Source organism: Miniopterus natalensis, chromosome 7 (assembly GCF_054644295.1).
Source record: "Miniopterus natalensis isolate mMinNat1 chromosome 7, mMinNat1.hap1, whole genome shotgun sequence".
In the NCBI taxonomy this organism is placed as follows: domain Eukaryota; kingdom Metazoa; phylum Chordata; class Mammalia; order Chiroptera; family Miniopteridae; genus Miniopterus; species Miniopterus natalensis.
Window position 1 is genome coordinate 36,822,040 of NC_142087.1, and position 16,627 is coordinate 36,838,666.

Here is a 16,627-nt window from a genome sequence, read left to right on the forward strand (position 1 = left end):
GGGATCTGAATAAAAATGATCAGCCACAAAAATGGTGTTGTATTTCAAAGATAAAATAATAAGGGCAGAGAATGTGGTAGTGAGCTGTAGAAAAAAGAGACAAACTAAAGATACAAAATTTAAACTGACAATTGCTTATAAATTGATCACATAACACTCATCACAAATAAGAATGAGAAATTTTCTGCAACAGTTTGCATATATATAGTAAGAGAAGAGGACATCACTTAAATAAAGGCAAAGTCAGAATAATTTCTAAAACCCTCTTAATTAAAACCAAATAATAAATAATCATAAAATGTCAATATTCAAAACTGCGTAAATTCTGGATATGATGTGCTACCTGAAACAGTCACAGTCGACCCTGGGTCAATAATTCCACTGTTGGGCCTCACACAGTACCGACGAGGTGCTGTAGTCTTCACTTTGAAACATATTTTTCTATCCGATGGATTTCGCAACTTAAGATTTGTAGTGACTACATCTGTGAAGGGGCCTGTAAGGTTCAAAAACCAAAAACAGGAAAAAAATTTAATTGGATTGTCTCACACATACACACAGCAGAATTCAAAACTGAATGTATATAACCTCAATTTTATTTAAAGTATATATTAAAGTCTGTATACATAAATCAAACGACTACTTTTCTCACAGTGGTAGACTTACAAATGAGTTTTACTTTCTTCTTCATTCCTTACCATATTTTACGAAAGTCCTACATGAGCATGTGTTATTTCTATCAAATAAAAGTATTCTGAAAGTTTCAATTTGTGAAATAAGTCCACAATTATATTCTTATAATAGGCTAGTATCACACTGCAGGATTTTCCAATGGTCTGCAAACTAGTGCGTCAATCTTCAAACTCGCTTTACTGAGCCAAATGAAAAAATTTCTACATCTGAAGACACTACATCTAATGACAAAAGTGCTCTTGCTTCACCTCAATTATGTTTGATTCACTCACTCACTCATATATAGCTGTTAAGTATTTATTATGACCACTGTGTCAAATACTCTAGATACAAAGTTTTTAAGCTTTGGTTCTACACCAAAGCAACACAAAACTCAAAACAAAGAATCCGAAAAGGTGATCTAGTTCTGCCTGAATTAAATAAATCCTAAACTGTTTTTTTTTAAATATGTCTTTACTGATTTTAGAGAAAGAGGAAGGGAGAAGGAGAAGGGAAAGAGAGAGAAAAACAAACGTGAGAGAGAAACATCAATGGACTGACTGCCTCCTGCACACCTCCTACTACTAGGCATGAAATCAAACCGGAGACCTTCTGGTGCAGGGGATGATGAAGCTTGACCAACTGAACAACACCAGCCAGGGCCTAAACCATTTTTTTAAAAGGAGAGAAAAAGAAAGTTTACAGCCATTTTTGCTCTCGGATAAAGAAAAGCCCTAACTCAAAAGCAATTTTAAATGGTTTTTGAAACAACTGGTCTTAAGTTAGTTTTTTTAAAAGCCAGAAGACTGAAATCAAAGACAACTGTTACAAAGGCTTTCTTTTATTTAAATAAACAAGAATGTGCATGTCTTTTAAAACTATAAAACAAGTAGATCTGCCTAATGTAATGAGAGGAAAAGAAATAAATTTCAAATGCAAGGCCTTTAAAAGGTACTTATTTCAAGCTCTAGGAAGGGAAATTATTTTATCCTATATTTAAAGTTTTTGAGTTACACATTGTTTCATAACAAAGATTTGCAACTGGGATGAGAGGGTGAAGATAGAAATGAGAACATTAGAAGAAAATATATGAAGGCAGAGAACAAGTTACAGAAAGGAAAAAAATTTAATGTCAAAATAGCCAATGTAAATCAACAGGTATGCGTGTTTCTTTTCGGAGGGAAAGTATATATACAATATACAGGGTGGGGCAAAAGTAGGTTTACAGTTGTTTGTATGGAAAAGAATACAATAATAATGCAAGAATAAATTCTGAGTTTCCCATACTCAACTGAAAACCTACTCCCCATCCCCACCCTGATATATATACAGTGCAATCTTTCAGTTTCCTTTACTTAATTATATGGTCAAGTTAATCATTCAATTTGTATGTTATTTTGCACCCTTTGCTTCTTCTTTAATCCCAACTGCTTGAATTTTTAATGAGCAGCTGATTAACAGCTACACCATACATTGGCATGTTAGAATAAAGAAGAAAACTCCAATCTGTCCATTTTCCACATGAATTCATCCACAAAATGGTTGGCTATCAAAGCATTTTTAACTACTGATAAAATTGGAGTCTTAAAGACATAGATTCCACTTTTTGACATTCTCCGAGTCCAAATACTACTACAGATCACTGAGAATGTATAAATTTTTATAGGACTATTTCAACTAGACTTTAACATGACAAAGGAAACATTTCACAAAATTTTAATTTTGAACAATCCTATATTTTTACAATGTAACTATGTAAAAGTTTTTAAATTTTAAATTCAATTTTTCTAATTCTCCCCAATTTTAAAGAAAAATACCAATTATCCAAAATAAGGTAAAATAACTGATTTTTTTTTTTTTTAAATATTTCTTTACTGATTTCAGAGAGGGGAAGGGAGAGGAAGAGAGACAGAAACATCAACAATGAGAGAGTCATTGATCAGCTGCCTCCTGCACGCCCCCCACTGGGGATAAAGCCCACAACCCAGGCATGTGCCCTGACAGGGAATCAAACCACAATCTCCGGGATCCTAGGTCGATGCTCAACCACTGAGCCACACCCTGCTGGGCAAATAACTGATTTTTTAAACTAATTTAGAAAATAAACATGTGTCAATTTTAATCAGCACATTCACAACAATTTTACACTGAATTTTGGGGTAGTAGGGTTGAGATAAGGAGATTAGGTAGGGGTGGGAGGGAGACCTGGACCCTTGAAGGCTGCAGGTTAAAAAGACCTAATAAAAATCTACCTTTACAGACCCTTAAAAACAGAGAAAAAATTATGTAATTTACTTGCTCTGAAACAATCCTAAATCCCAGAGTGATACTGTCCCTGTCATGTATTTTTTGTCTGGCATTATAACTGAGTGGTACTGTTGTTGGGGGGAAAAGAGGATATGTTAGACAACATGCAATGCCAGGGCAGATTCATATAATAAAGCATTATGTCCCTATCCCACCAAATTTTCAAATACCCCTCTAAAAATTCATACTGATGAAAAATCTCCTGTTCAAAAATTCATCTATTGTGTAAAACAGGGGAAAAAATGTTCTCTTTCCTCCAGAACTTTAAAAGGTAAGTTTACTATTAAAAAAATTATTCTAACAGCTATGTCACTCATGATACTTGAATCATCACTGCAACATATCTATATTACCCAGCAGACATTTGTAAGTGACACATTCACGATTCTACTTATATGCATAATTATTCTTATTTTGCCCTTATTATAAAATGTTAAAGAAAACTGGTCAGCCCTCTAAGATAAAACTCTTGCCTAACTTTTCTCAAATGCAAACTTATTTGTTATAAGTAGGTCACAAGCATATGGCTACTTCATTATATCTTCTAGTACATATGTGCCCAAACGTTTACACAATAAAATACATATTTCATTAGAAACGTACTTTTTTAAAAATTTCTTCTTTATGTTATATTAAAATTTTTAAATTAGGTATGTTGGCAGAGAATTTTCTATATGAATTTCATTTTGGGATGGTAAAGAGGACATTACAAAATATATATATATTAAAATGGGATACTGTGTTGCACAGTGTTTTAAAATGCTGCATTAATAATTTCTTGCTTTATTAATTGAATAACCTATCCTATGCAATACTTAGGTGGTTAAACCATTAAGAAAATCAAGTTAATGGTTACAAATAGCCAGGATAGGGGTTAACGTAGAGAAAGAAGGAGGTAGTAACTAGGAGAATTCTGGAATGCTGGCCAAGATCTATTTCTTTTTCTTTTTTTGGATAATTTGTTTTTAAATATTTTTATTGATTTCAGAGAGGAAGGGAGAGGGAAAGAGAGATAGAAACATCAACGGTGAGTCACTGATCAGCTGCCTCCTGCACATTCCCTGCTGGGGATTCAGCCCGCAACCTGGGCATGTGCCCTGTCCAAAAATCAAACCTCTATCTCCTGGATCACAGGTCAATGCTTGACCGCTGAACCATGCTAGCTGGGCCCAAGTTCTATTTCTTGTCCTGAGCACTGACTACGTGAGCATTTACTTTTGATAACTCCTTAAACTATACATATTTTTCCTTTACACAAAACAATAAAGTTTTAAATTTTTTTAGAAAAGCTAACCTATAGACACAAACAACAGTAAGGTGATAGCCAGAGGGAAGGGGAACTGGTGCTGGGTGGAGGTGGGCAAAGGGGGTGAAAATGGGGACATCTGTAAGTGTCAACAATAAAGTTTTAAAAAAAATAATAAAACCTATTATTTTTTTTAAAAAGAAAGAAATCTTGTCATTTGTCTAATATAAATGCTTAGTTTAACATTTAGAAACAATTACTGCAATATATTTTAAGATTACCTAATACAAAAGTATACTAGTCACTAATCACAAGTACCATCTGATACATACATCCTACGTTAGAGAAGAAATTTCAGTATCTATATGTAATAATAGTCCATATAAAACAAGAAAATTCCACACAATTCAAGTTATATCTGTTTGCACTCTTTTACTGGGGGGAAAATACTACAATTGAAATAACTCTACAACTCTACCTTTTAATTGCATGGGTTGTCCTCCTTTAAGTCTCCCCTTTAAAGGACCATAACATTTCCTGTCACTTCACTACCACTGTCATTGCGAATAAGCCAAAACCCTATTCCTAGTCCCAAATCCTAACAATTAGATAGAAATATAACATAAACAAATATGGCCTCTGTATAAAAAGGGTTGGACATATGAAACAAACTTGGAACCTGGAATTTCAAAAAGGTAGGAAAAGGTTAGGGTAGCTCACCCAGAAAGGATGTCCTAAAGTGGGACTTGCCTGCTTCCTTTGCCTAAAAATATATTTCAGGCATGAAATGCCCTTTATATTCAGGCTCTACACCTGAAATTCTAGCATTCAGAGCAATGACTTCTTACCAAATAGTGGGGCCTTTTTTGCCCAAACTTCCCAATCTTAAAAGGAACCCCATTAAACTAAAAACAGCTAACAAAGAATCACTGACTAAACAATTTTTTAAATGGTTATCATCCACCCATATTTTGATGGGGATTGCCATTAAAGTTTTCTTGAAATGCCAAGCTGAGCTTAGGTACCAAGAAAATTGACTTGGCAAAGAGAAGAGAGCAACTGGCTTTTCCCCAACATTTTTTAAAATTTCATAGAGAAATTGAAATAACTGTTACAGTGAACAATCACATATCCATTTACCTAAATTCTAAAGTTAACATTTTGTTCTTATTACTTGGAGACATAACCACCTATTTATTCATCTCTATTCATCTAACCATCTTATTTTTTATGCATTCTAAAGTAAGATGAAGACATCAGTACACTCACTCCTAAAATCCTCAGCAGGCATATCAACTTGAGTTCAATATTTGCTTTCTGCAAAGAGAATCAAATTTTTACTCAGGATAAAAAGTGGTATATAGCATGCAGCATTTCAGATACAGGAAAGGCTTCTGAAATGCAGTTTAAGAATAAATGAGCAACACACAAGAACATTTAATCCATGAACTCTGTGACATCCATTTAGGCTAGCTACTCAGAGGCAGGTTGGGAACAATTCTTTATGGATCTCTAGCATTTCTGCATGTTTTTCAAATGGAGGCATGGGGAGCTTATATTGAGAATATCTTTTCAAGAATATATTAAATAGTGAATAGTCTTGGAAAATAATGTCTTCCTCTTGAGAAGAGGGTAGGTTTGTATAATATCCAGTATAATAAAGATAACTTTCTTCTGGAAAAAATGTCAGGCAGCTTTTCATGCATCCCATTATAAAAGATTCAGGTTCCCCAAACTCAAGATTTTCAGCTATGATGAATATTCACTATATATGGGTAGCGTCCACCTAAACTGAAACCCTTTGGGTTACAGCCATGGAACTTGAGGGGGCAATGGAAAACAACACAAATATGAAGCTCATGCTGCTCGCAGTGCCATGAATAGTAACATCCTTTGTCTCTAAACCCAGGAGTTTAATGTCTTCTACCAAAATCCACAAAACTGTAGCAGGCTAAATTTTTGGATCCTTGACAAGGTTTTTCTGAGTTCTTGTCTATGAGGTACAGACTGAGTTAGCGACCTTTGAATAATTAATACCAGAAAGTACAATGCACCAAAGCATGAATCTTTAAAGAGAAACATGGCTGACCATACAATTCACAAGATACATAATCTATACCTCTCTCATGGAACTTTTCACTTTCTTTTATTATTTATGTACGTCTTATCCCGCCCAACTTAACTATAAGCCCCTTGTGAAGAAACATTCAATTCATCCCTGAATGAACTGGAGTAATTAACACAGGCCCAAAGTCACAGTAGCTGCTAACACATTTGTTGAATGAATATGCACTGGAAGTATGGTTGAACAGTCACATGAATTCTTTCTAACCAATATATAAGAACAAAAAGTATCAGAAGTATGCATGTTTTGTTTCAAATGCTATGACTAGGTCTTCAAAAACCATTTATTCCAATATTATGTGTTTCTTCATCCTACCTTAACTAAAAGAGAATAAGTAAAAATCCTAATGAGGAAGGAGGCTAGATGCTCAGCTCAAATATATAAGTAACGTAGCTGTAGCAATGCGGACGATGACTACTTCAATGTTTCCGCAAGTTTTAGTAAATCAACAGCTGTATATCACTGATTAAAACAGGTTTTCATTTATATAAGGGTTATGTTGCTGAACAGTGTCATGTTACATTAACTTAAAATAATCATTCATATAAAGTATACAGAATATCTACTAAGAATTTCCACAGTAATAGAATGACAGCAGCAATAGGAAAAGTAGTATAACAGCAACAAAGGTTTTTACAATAGCTAGCCTTTATCAGTAGCTGCATGAATTATGACATCTAACCCACTCGTAATAAGCCCATGGCGAAGACACTTTTATTATGTATTATCCTCATTTTACAGATGAGTCAAACTCAGAGAAGTTAAAACATTTGTCCAAGGTCACAGGACTCCAAAGCAATGAAAGCAGGAAGTCAAACCAGGTCTGACTCTCCTAAATACTGTAGGTAGTTTATGCAAAGACCTAGCTATGTTTATTTCCTAATTCATAAGCATTCCAGGTAGATTTCCGTGCAACATCAAAGCATTAAATTGCAATCAAATCAGTTATATATTAAAAAGATTTTAAAATAGATATTTATTTCCTTTGGTCCTAAAGGTCAACAATGAACATTTCCTAAAACAAGATTCAAACACTAAGAAAATATTTTATATGTTTACATCCAAGAAAGCCCTAAAACATTTTCAATACAAATTTTTTAAATGAAGTCACCTTAATTTACTTACCTTGTCTATAATATTTTTTGAAACACATTGAAATCTCAGACTTTAGATTACTTTTTAAAATCTAGGTAGCTAGGATAGGATAGGAGAAATTAAAAGAGAAATAGATATTTGGGGAGAACTTTAAATAAACACTTTTTGCACCATTTATAGATCTAAAGCTCTTGTTACATTAGAAGCACAGTATTTATAACATGAAAAAATGGTCACAGTTAATATTAACTTAAAATTACAGGATATAAATGTGCAGAGTTACACAGAAAACATAAAAAGAAATACTACAAATGTTAACAGTGGTAGGTACGTGGTAGGTATTAAGTACTGATTTTATAATCAGAAGGGACTTTTAAATGTGTATATATATTAGCTTAATTTGTCCATAAAACCTTTTACTGGTGAAGTCCTAGCGGGAAAAAAATTGGAAAGATTCTGAAAACTGTATCCTCTGAGAATGTTGTTCAAAAGGTTTTAAGCACTGGGAACAGAACTCAGAAAATAAGACCAAACAATTCATCTTCCCCAATAAGTTATACAATTTTGTCAAAGAGAAAATAAACTAAACAAAAAACACTCTATGATGTTTTTAAAGATATGGCAGTCACTGCAATTCATGTCAAATTACCCAAATACTAAAATAAATATATATGTAAATATACATAAATATAAATATATATGGAGGAATATATATGGATATATATATAGCTACAAAATTAAAAGCTGTGAAAATGCAGGCCCATATTCTTATTATATTGCAAATTTGTATTTTAAAGACCTCTCATATTAATGACTCTATTTTTTAATTTATCTTTATTATTGAAAGTATTACAGATGTCCTCCCTTTTTCCCCCATTGACCCCTTCCCACCATACTCCCCCCACCCCAGGCATTCACCAGACTATTGTCTGTGTCCATGGGCTATACATATAATTCCCTCATTAATTCCGCCCCTCCCCCGCCCCCCTTCTCTCTGAGATTCATCAGTCTGTTCCATGTTTCCACGTCTCTGGATCTATTTTGTTTGTTAGTTTATTTTGTTCATTAGGTTCCCTTTTTAAAATGACATCCCTATTTTTTATAATGGTAACTGAATCAAATCATATCCTTAAAAAGCTATAACACAAATAAACTTCCCATTCATTTAAATCTAAATTTTGAAAATAGTACCAAGTTCTTAATAACTCTAGTTATAGAGAACATCCCATATGCCAGAGAAAAGCAGCTAAGCAAACTATGTTATATTAATAACACATAACACTAACAATAACAAAATACCAAACTTTAAAGAACTTAATCAGGGTTTCCCAATTCTTTATATTTTTCCATTTCATAGAAAAATGTTCTCTTTTTGTACTCAACTGTCATATATATTCACAAACCTTTGGGGCCAGAACAACATCCAAGAAATGAAAAAGGTGAAGCACAAAGAATGAACAATTTATATATGGCTAGTCAGCTCTTAAAAAAATACATTACTATCCATCCCTTTTCGGGAACTACAAAATTATGAAGAATCTAGTCTGTTAATAAGCAAACTTTTCTTTTTCAGAGGCACTTCCTGACTTCTCTTTGTTGTCGCTTTTGGCTCTTATCTTGACTGACCAGTGAAGTCTTATCTGCCTTTTGGAGAAGATAGTGGTTAGAATGGACCTTGCTTTCCTTCAACCATAAAAAGTTGTTTTAAAAGAAAATTAAATGTATGCTGGTTTATTATAGTGTACAGACAACAAAATGTAGTATTATTTTGTCTAACTACTAAAGAAATATCCTTGTAAAAAACTAAATGTAGCCCGGTCAGCATGGCTCAGCAGTTTGAGCATCAACCTATGATACAGGAGATAGAGGTTCGATTCCCAGTCAGGGCACATGGGTCCAGGGCACATGCGGGGTGGAGAGAGAAGGGAGGTTGTGGGCTTGATCCCCAGTGGAGGGCATGCCAGAGGCAGCCCATCAATGACTCATCATTGATGTTTCTCCCTCTCTTCCCCCTCTGCAATCAATAAAGATATATTTTTTTAAAAAATTTAAATGTTAGAGGGGGCTATTACTTGCAAATGCCTGTTTACTGGGTTTATTTTAACTGAAATATGACTCAAATTACTTGACAAAAAGTTTAAATTTAATAACTTCATATACTTAAGTTTAATATTAGCATTTTACCGTATTTGTTTTTTGTTGTTTTTGCTGCAGTATTTTAAAACAAATTCTGGCTATCGTAACATTTCACGCCTAAATACTTGAGCTTGCATTTCTCAGGGGAAAAGGGGGGGGGGGGACATTAAAAAATATAGTCATGACACCACTGTCACTTAATAAAACAAAAAATAATTCTTTAATATCTTCTAATATTTAATCTACTGAAATTTTCCCATTGTACTTCTGTTATCTTGTTGGTTTGTTCAATCTGTGCCCTGTATCCAGTCTTCTTAATCTTAAACAGTGCCTCCCCCACTTTTTTTTTAATCATGCCATTTACTTGGTGAAAAACCCCATTAAAATACATCCAAGACTAAAAACATGGGAATTACAGGAGAAATCACCTGAGTCTTATTAATGCAATCAATGTTTACTGGGCAATCATCCCCCACCAGATCTTGTTATCATGGATTTCAAAATAAATGGGTATATCCTCAAGGAGTTCACAGCACAGTTTGGGAGGGAAAAATATGTACACGTAAATACTATGTAACGTCGTGTTGTCATTACAAGTATGCACAAGCTTGGATAATGCGTGAAGGAGCAGTGACCAACTCAGGCTGGGAGAATCAAAGACTTCACAAGAGGAAGTGATTGTTAAACTGGGTAGACTGCCTGACAGACATGAGGGAGGACAATATTCTGAACAGAGCATGTGTAAAGTCTTCCAACAGCTTAAAGTTTGGGAAAATGGTTTCAGATAACCAAAGCTATGGATAGAAAAGAAATGGAGAGGTAGGGAGTGGATTTTGGACTTAAAATGTCAAGCAAATAATGGGGAAATATTGTAGGTTCTTTAACCAAGGGAACAATATCAGGTTTTCATTTTTCAAAGGGTAGTTCTAGCAGCAGTGTGCAAAACAGGCTGAAAAGAGAGAGGACACTAGAGATAAAGGAGACCAGCCTGGTGTCTAGTAAAGAAAAGATTAAAAGATAATCGCTTGAAATAAAGAAATTATCCAAAGTCCAGAACTCTCCCTGAGTAACACATCCTTATAACCAAATGCTTACTAGTCACCTTGAAAGGGCCTAAACATATCTAACACATCTAATGAGATCATGATCTTCCTACCACTCCCCCACACATCTCCAAATAAATCGAACGCACTTGGTCCTTTACCCAGACACACAATGTTTCTTTGCTCAGTGCATAACACCATCATTTCTCCAGTTATCTCAGAAATCTCAATAAGCCAGAAACCTCAGACATCCAAGAGACCTCTACTCTCACTGCATATACCTAGTAAACCTTCAAGTCTCAGTGATTTGTACCTCTTTAACTTTTCATCATCTCCAACATTCTTTCCGTCCAAGTTATCACCTCTTGCCTGACTGCACCAATGGTAATTCATCTCTACTTCCCATCTAGTATTACATCATACTGCTACCAGAATCATATATATATTTTAAATACAAATACAAATGTGATGTCACTCCACTCCCTCTATCTCTCCCATTCCCTCCCCATCCCCACCCCCTTCAAGTCCCTCAATGGGTTAGGATAAAAACAGAACTCTTTATTTGACCTACTAAACCAACACCATGCTCATTTGGCTGTTTCCACTACTTGTCACACTCTTTCAGCCTTATAAATAACATGGGATGTTATTTAACATGTTCAATTTTATATTAAATAACATGTAAAATGTTTCATGTTCCCTACTGCCACAGGATCTTTCTACTGTATTGTCCTTTCTTCCTCACCTAGATAACTTCTGCTCGTTCTTAGGAAATCTTAGTCCAATTGTGACAGCCTTCCCTGACCAGATCAAGGTTCCCCCTATTTTATATTCTCATAGCACTACATACTTCTTCATAACTACATTTTCTTCTTCTGGTTATCTGATTAGTGTCTCTCTCTCCCATTAGAACTGCTTCATGAAAAAAGATTTTATGTTACTCAAAACTATAGTTCCAACATTTGTTCACCAAGCATTACACATAGCAAAAACTCAAATCTTTATTGCATAATTCAATGAATTAAAACAAATAAATGTAAAGTAGATACACATTAAAGGAGAGAGGTTCAGGAGTTATCTCTGGGATGCAGAAATATAGATTTTAATTATTAGATGTGCAGAGTATTTCTGGTATGTTTAACGATGATGCCACTAAAAAATAAAAAATATGGGAAGAAGAAAGAGACTCAGATAGTAACAAACCAGTTTAGTATATTATGAGTTTGAGATGTATGAATAGCATACAAATCCAGATAGTCAATAATTAATATGTATTCCAAAACTGACTGTAAAGTCTGAATTAAAATAGAGTGTGTAACAACATGCACAAAGAAAGAGGAAGGAAGAGAAAGAGAAGCCCTTAAAACAATGAGACTGAACAAGGAAAGTTCAGAGATAAAAATTAAACCAAATCAGAATCTCAGGAACATTACCATCTAATAAAAAGAAATGAGACAATAAAGGGAGCAAATAAGAAGATAACTATATCACAGGAGTCAAAAGAATTGAATTTTTAAAAAGAACTGTCAATAATGTTAAGTGCTAGAGAGGCAAGTGAGATAAAAATTGGAAATGATCAGTGTAGTTTAACAACCAATAAATAGTAAGGACAGAGACGGTACTATAGTGGACAGGAGGTGAGGAGCTGGAGAAACAGTGAATATGGGCTGTTTTTCCAAAAAGTGTGACTGCAAAGAAAATGAAGGTCAGGGAGGAACATGTACCAGGAGTTGGGGGTCAAGGATGTATTTTGTTTGCTTGTGAAATAAGAGACTTAGGTGTATTTATATGTTTGAAGGAAGCAGCCAATGGTTGAAAACATGAGAAGGAAAATATCTGATGAAGAACATGGTCTAAATAGGAATCATAAGGGTTTTTACCTTAACCAGCAAAAATAGTAAACAAACAAGCCTGGATATGAGAAGAGCTTTTCTTTCTCAGGGAAAAAAGTATGGATGTGTGCAAATAAAACAGGCGTTACAAGAAGAGGCAGCAAATCATGGAAGGGCTTGTATGGCATAGTATGTATATATATGTATGACATATACATATACATATACATATACATATACATATACATATACATATACATATACATATACATATACACAGCTTTTATCCAGTGGACAATCTAGAGCTATTTGTAAGCTTTTAAGAAATAGAGTAATAAAATGACATATACGCACCCCACCCTACAGTCACCCAGGGGTTGGCTATAACCACTGTGAAATAGAAGCTGATCTGAAACACCTAAAAATGTGCCAGATATCCAAGAGTAGAATCTATACCTTCATTTGTGCTTCCTCTTAATGATGTACAACTACTCAAAGATGCTCTGACATATCACAGAACCTTGGGTTCCTCACAGAGCTTAATTTTCTTTACTGATTTATTATTGTTATGGGTCACCTTCAAAACTATGATTTTGGTCTGTTTTCCTCTTTTTCTGATCATTTCCTAGACTTTCTTCTTCAAATGTTCCTCCAAAACTACTAATAGGTAGGAAAAATAAAACGTTATATAATACAAAAGAAGAAATTTTACAACATTAAAAATTTTAAGCACAAAAAAACAGTCTCACTGTAGTAAATTTCCAACCTAACTTCTAGGTCAAATTACTGCCAGGGTTTAAACAACAGAATTTGAAAATATCTACTTTTTCTTTACTAATGAAACAAAAGAGCTACTTCAGAATTCATTGCATCATTATAAAAGCACTTTCATATATTAACAATTATATAAAACAAACAATAAGTTTTAATAATACAGTACTGAGATGTAGAAAATGTACTAAACTGGTATCTGCTTCTCCACAATTGTGCTAAGTGCTGATAATTCATGTCATGATGATTATGTTACCCATATAACAGAAAAAAATCATCACCCAATTTCAGAATGATTAAATGAGTCACTCTTGGAGAAACCACATCAGTGAAATGTAGAGTCAAAATAACTCAAATAAACCTACTAGAAGATGACATTCTGCAAAACCATTCTTTAACAGACTTTTACTTAAATTAAAAATTACAGGTGTCTTAGGGCAAGTCAGAGCTAAATAACTTTATATATCATCATCAAACTAAGCCTAAGGAGACTGTCGATTCTCAATGAATATCCTCACTTAGTGTTGAACTGTGCATTAGAATACAGAAAGAATTCCATCAAAGCAAACTACCTTTGACTAAAAGACTAACATTAAGGAGGGAGGAATCAAATGACACCAAATGTCACCTCCTAATTCATCCTACCCACCCCTCCACTTTTTCAGTCCTCCCCATTATCGCACCTTTAAACAGAAGCACACAGCAAACCATTGGATATCTAAGTATAAGCCATACATTCTCTCACATCAGTGGTAGAGCAAGACTCCCTTGCCCAACACTCTGGCCCCCCAATTGAAAACAAGCTTCTTCCTAGAAAGTTTCCTAAAGAAATGGCAGATGGGGGCAGAAAGAAAGGGGCCTTCTTTCCTCATACTTGTTTTGCCTCCATCTATAAGCCTTCTGTCTCCCTCACTAGTCTCCAAGTTCTTCAAGGACAAAGATACACTAATGCATTTTTCTGTTGTTTAACTATATGCTTTCTCCATTAAACCACAAATTATTAATCTTTTCTCCACCTTGCTTACCACTGAATCCCAAAATATAAGCTAATACCTGTTGAATGAATTACTCATTAATGCTCTTATAAACATACGGATGACACAAAGCTTTCAGTTAAGTGTCCAATAAATAAATGACCCAACTGAATGTGTGTCTCTATAAACTTTTAAAACACTTTTTTAAAGTCAGTCTTAAAAGGTAGTCATTTTTCTCCAAACTTTTAAAAATGGGACTTGTGAATCACTTTCATCCATAACACTAGAACAACCTGTTCTATAATCATAGTAATTCTTCAATACCTAAAACAAGTAAAATGTATGGATGTCATCCTGTAGGGTTTTTGGTTGTTTAACTTGCTTCTCCGCTATTATTAGTCTTACAACTTCTCTAGGGAGAAAGTTTCAAACTCTGGAAATTTCCTGGCCTAAAACTAGTTTTAAAGGCTTCTAAGGCCTTAATAGTAATATACACATAGTTATCCAGTAAATTTCCTCTGTCAACTCAGCCTATCGAAACGTAAAAGCAAAATAATTAAGTTCTGGAAAGAATTTAATGATTACTCAAAGGCCATTTTTTTCTTTCAGCTAAAACTATGTAAAATCATGCCACACACATACACTTGATATAATAAAATGGCACTTAGTGCTCCTCAAAATATTTCATAGTTTTAAAACCAAACCTTTACCTAACAAGCAGCTCATGGGCATTTCTATTCAAAGAAATTTGAAAATGCACTGAGAAGCTTACCAAATAAAGTAATACATAATATTACTCTCACAAAACACCTGAATACAATGTTTTAAAATTTCTAAAACTATTTAAAACTTTTCCCATGTAGCAGTGGAATGGCTATACATTTCACAAAAATTGTCCTCATCATAGCTAAGGAAACTTAAATACATGATACTAAGTCCTCCAAATGGGGATTCACTTTACACTTAACTGTAGAAAGGACTCTGCTTTGTTTGTGATCTTCACACACTTGTACTACTCCTAAAAAGAAACCTGTTCAGTTTAACTCTCTTCCCTAAAGAAACCTACATATTAAAGAGCAAATGGGCCAAACAGCCCCTAGGGTTCCTCAAGGATCACCAAGTCCGATCATTTATCACAGGCATTGCTGCAAAATAAATCAACGGTGCTCCACAGCCGAGTGACACCTTATGAGCCTTCTCAGGGGCGGGGGGGTTGTTGGGAAACCACGAACGTACAGACAAAAGTCAGGAACACTGAAGAAACCGCAGGAAAGAGCTAAATTTAAAGGGCTAAACAAGAGCAGACAAACCCCAGGTCTACCCTACGCCGAAGGTAGACTGAAATGCATTGCCAGAGGACCAGGAAGACGTCTACTATTAACCTACTACTATCAATTCTGGAACTGACGCAGAGCTATCCTGCCCGCGCGCGCTTGGGTCTCTGCCAGCACAACTGGGTAAGTCAGAACCAGGAGACTTCCCGGGCCTCTCCGCCTCCCTAGCCCTCGATGTACCTGACAGCGACTAATAAAGGGGGCAAGAAGGTAGGCAGCAGCACTGCCGGCGAGGGCCGAGGGGTGGTTCTCTCTCGGAGCCGCGTCCAGGGGCCGCCGCACCGCCGCTCGCCTCCCCTCCCACCGCCTCTGACAACCGGCGCGGGCGACGGACGCACTTGCGCCGGCCCCAGAGCCCGGCTTCCCACCGCAGCCCGGGGCGCACGCTCTAAGGTCACCGCCCACCCACGCCCTCCCGGACAACGCCCGTCGGCCCTCCGGGGCCAAGGACAAGTGGCCGGGCGCGGGCAGCAGCACCCGCAACACCAAGAGGCGCCCCCGCGGGACCGCAAGATGGCGGCGGCGGCGCCAGGGCCGGGCCCCTCCGCCTCGCCCGGGTCCAAGCGCGCCCCGAGGCGCCGGCGGGCAAGAGAAGCAGCGGGCCCAGGCGCCCGGCAGGCCTGCCCAGGGCCAGAGCGAGGCCGAGCCGGAGGAGGAAAGTGCTGGGGAGTGGGGGAGGGGACGCTCACCGGGGCCCCGGCCGCAGACATTCCCTCCACACCCGTCCTCCACTCCAAATCAAGTCCTCCGCCCGCCGCACCCCCGTCCGGGGCTGCCTTCTTCCTGCCTACCTTTGAATTTGAGGTCTGTGGGAGGGTCGAGGACCAGGATCTGATCGTGCTTCGCCACGGCCCCAGAGGCGGACGCCATCGGAGAGACAGCGCAGAGCGGGGGCGCGCCCGCGGCGGCGGTTTGCTGGCGGGGACGATGGCGGGGACGGCTCAGCCGAGCTCTACGATGGGGCCAGTTCTCGGCTCCCGCACCCCCGGCGCTTGCCGCTGTGTGGCCGGTTGTCGAGCAGCCCGCTGGTTCAGCAGCTCGGGGTCTCACAACTGACTCTACCCCACACCAGCCGCCCGGCCACGCGCACTG

The 16,627-nt window shown here is 36.8% G+C and overlaps 1 protein-coding gene across 2 annotated transcripts in view; it reads right to left on the reverse strand.

Moving 5' to 3' along the window:
- Positions 1-16,627, reverse strand: part of VAPA (VAMP associated protein A) — a 37,908-nt gene extending 21,281 nt beyond the window's left edge. The window contains exons 1-2 of one of the 2 annotated variants that reach the window (XM_016208927.2): positions 16,327-16,627; positions 344-496 (exon numbers count right to left, since the gene is read on the reverse strand). In XM_016208927.2, coding sequence (XP_016064413.2) covers positions 344-496; positions 16,327-16,405 — 232 coding nt within the window. In that variant the 5' untranslated portion in view covers positions 16,406-16,627. The remainder of the gene's footprint in view (positions 1-343; positions 497-16,326) is intronic. The other variant, XM_016208926.2, reaches the window with a different exon arrangement.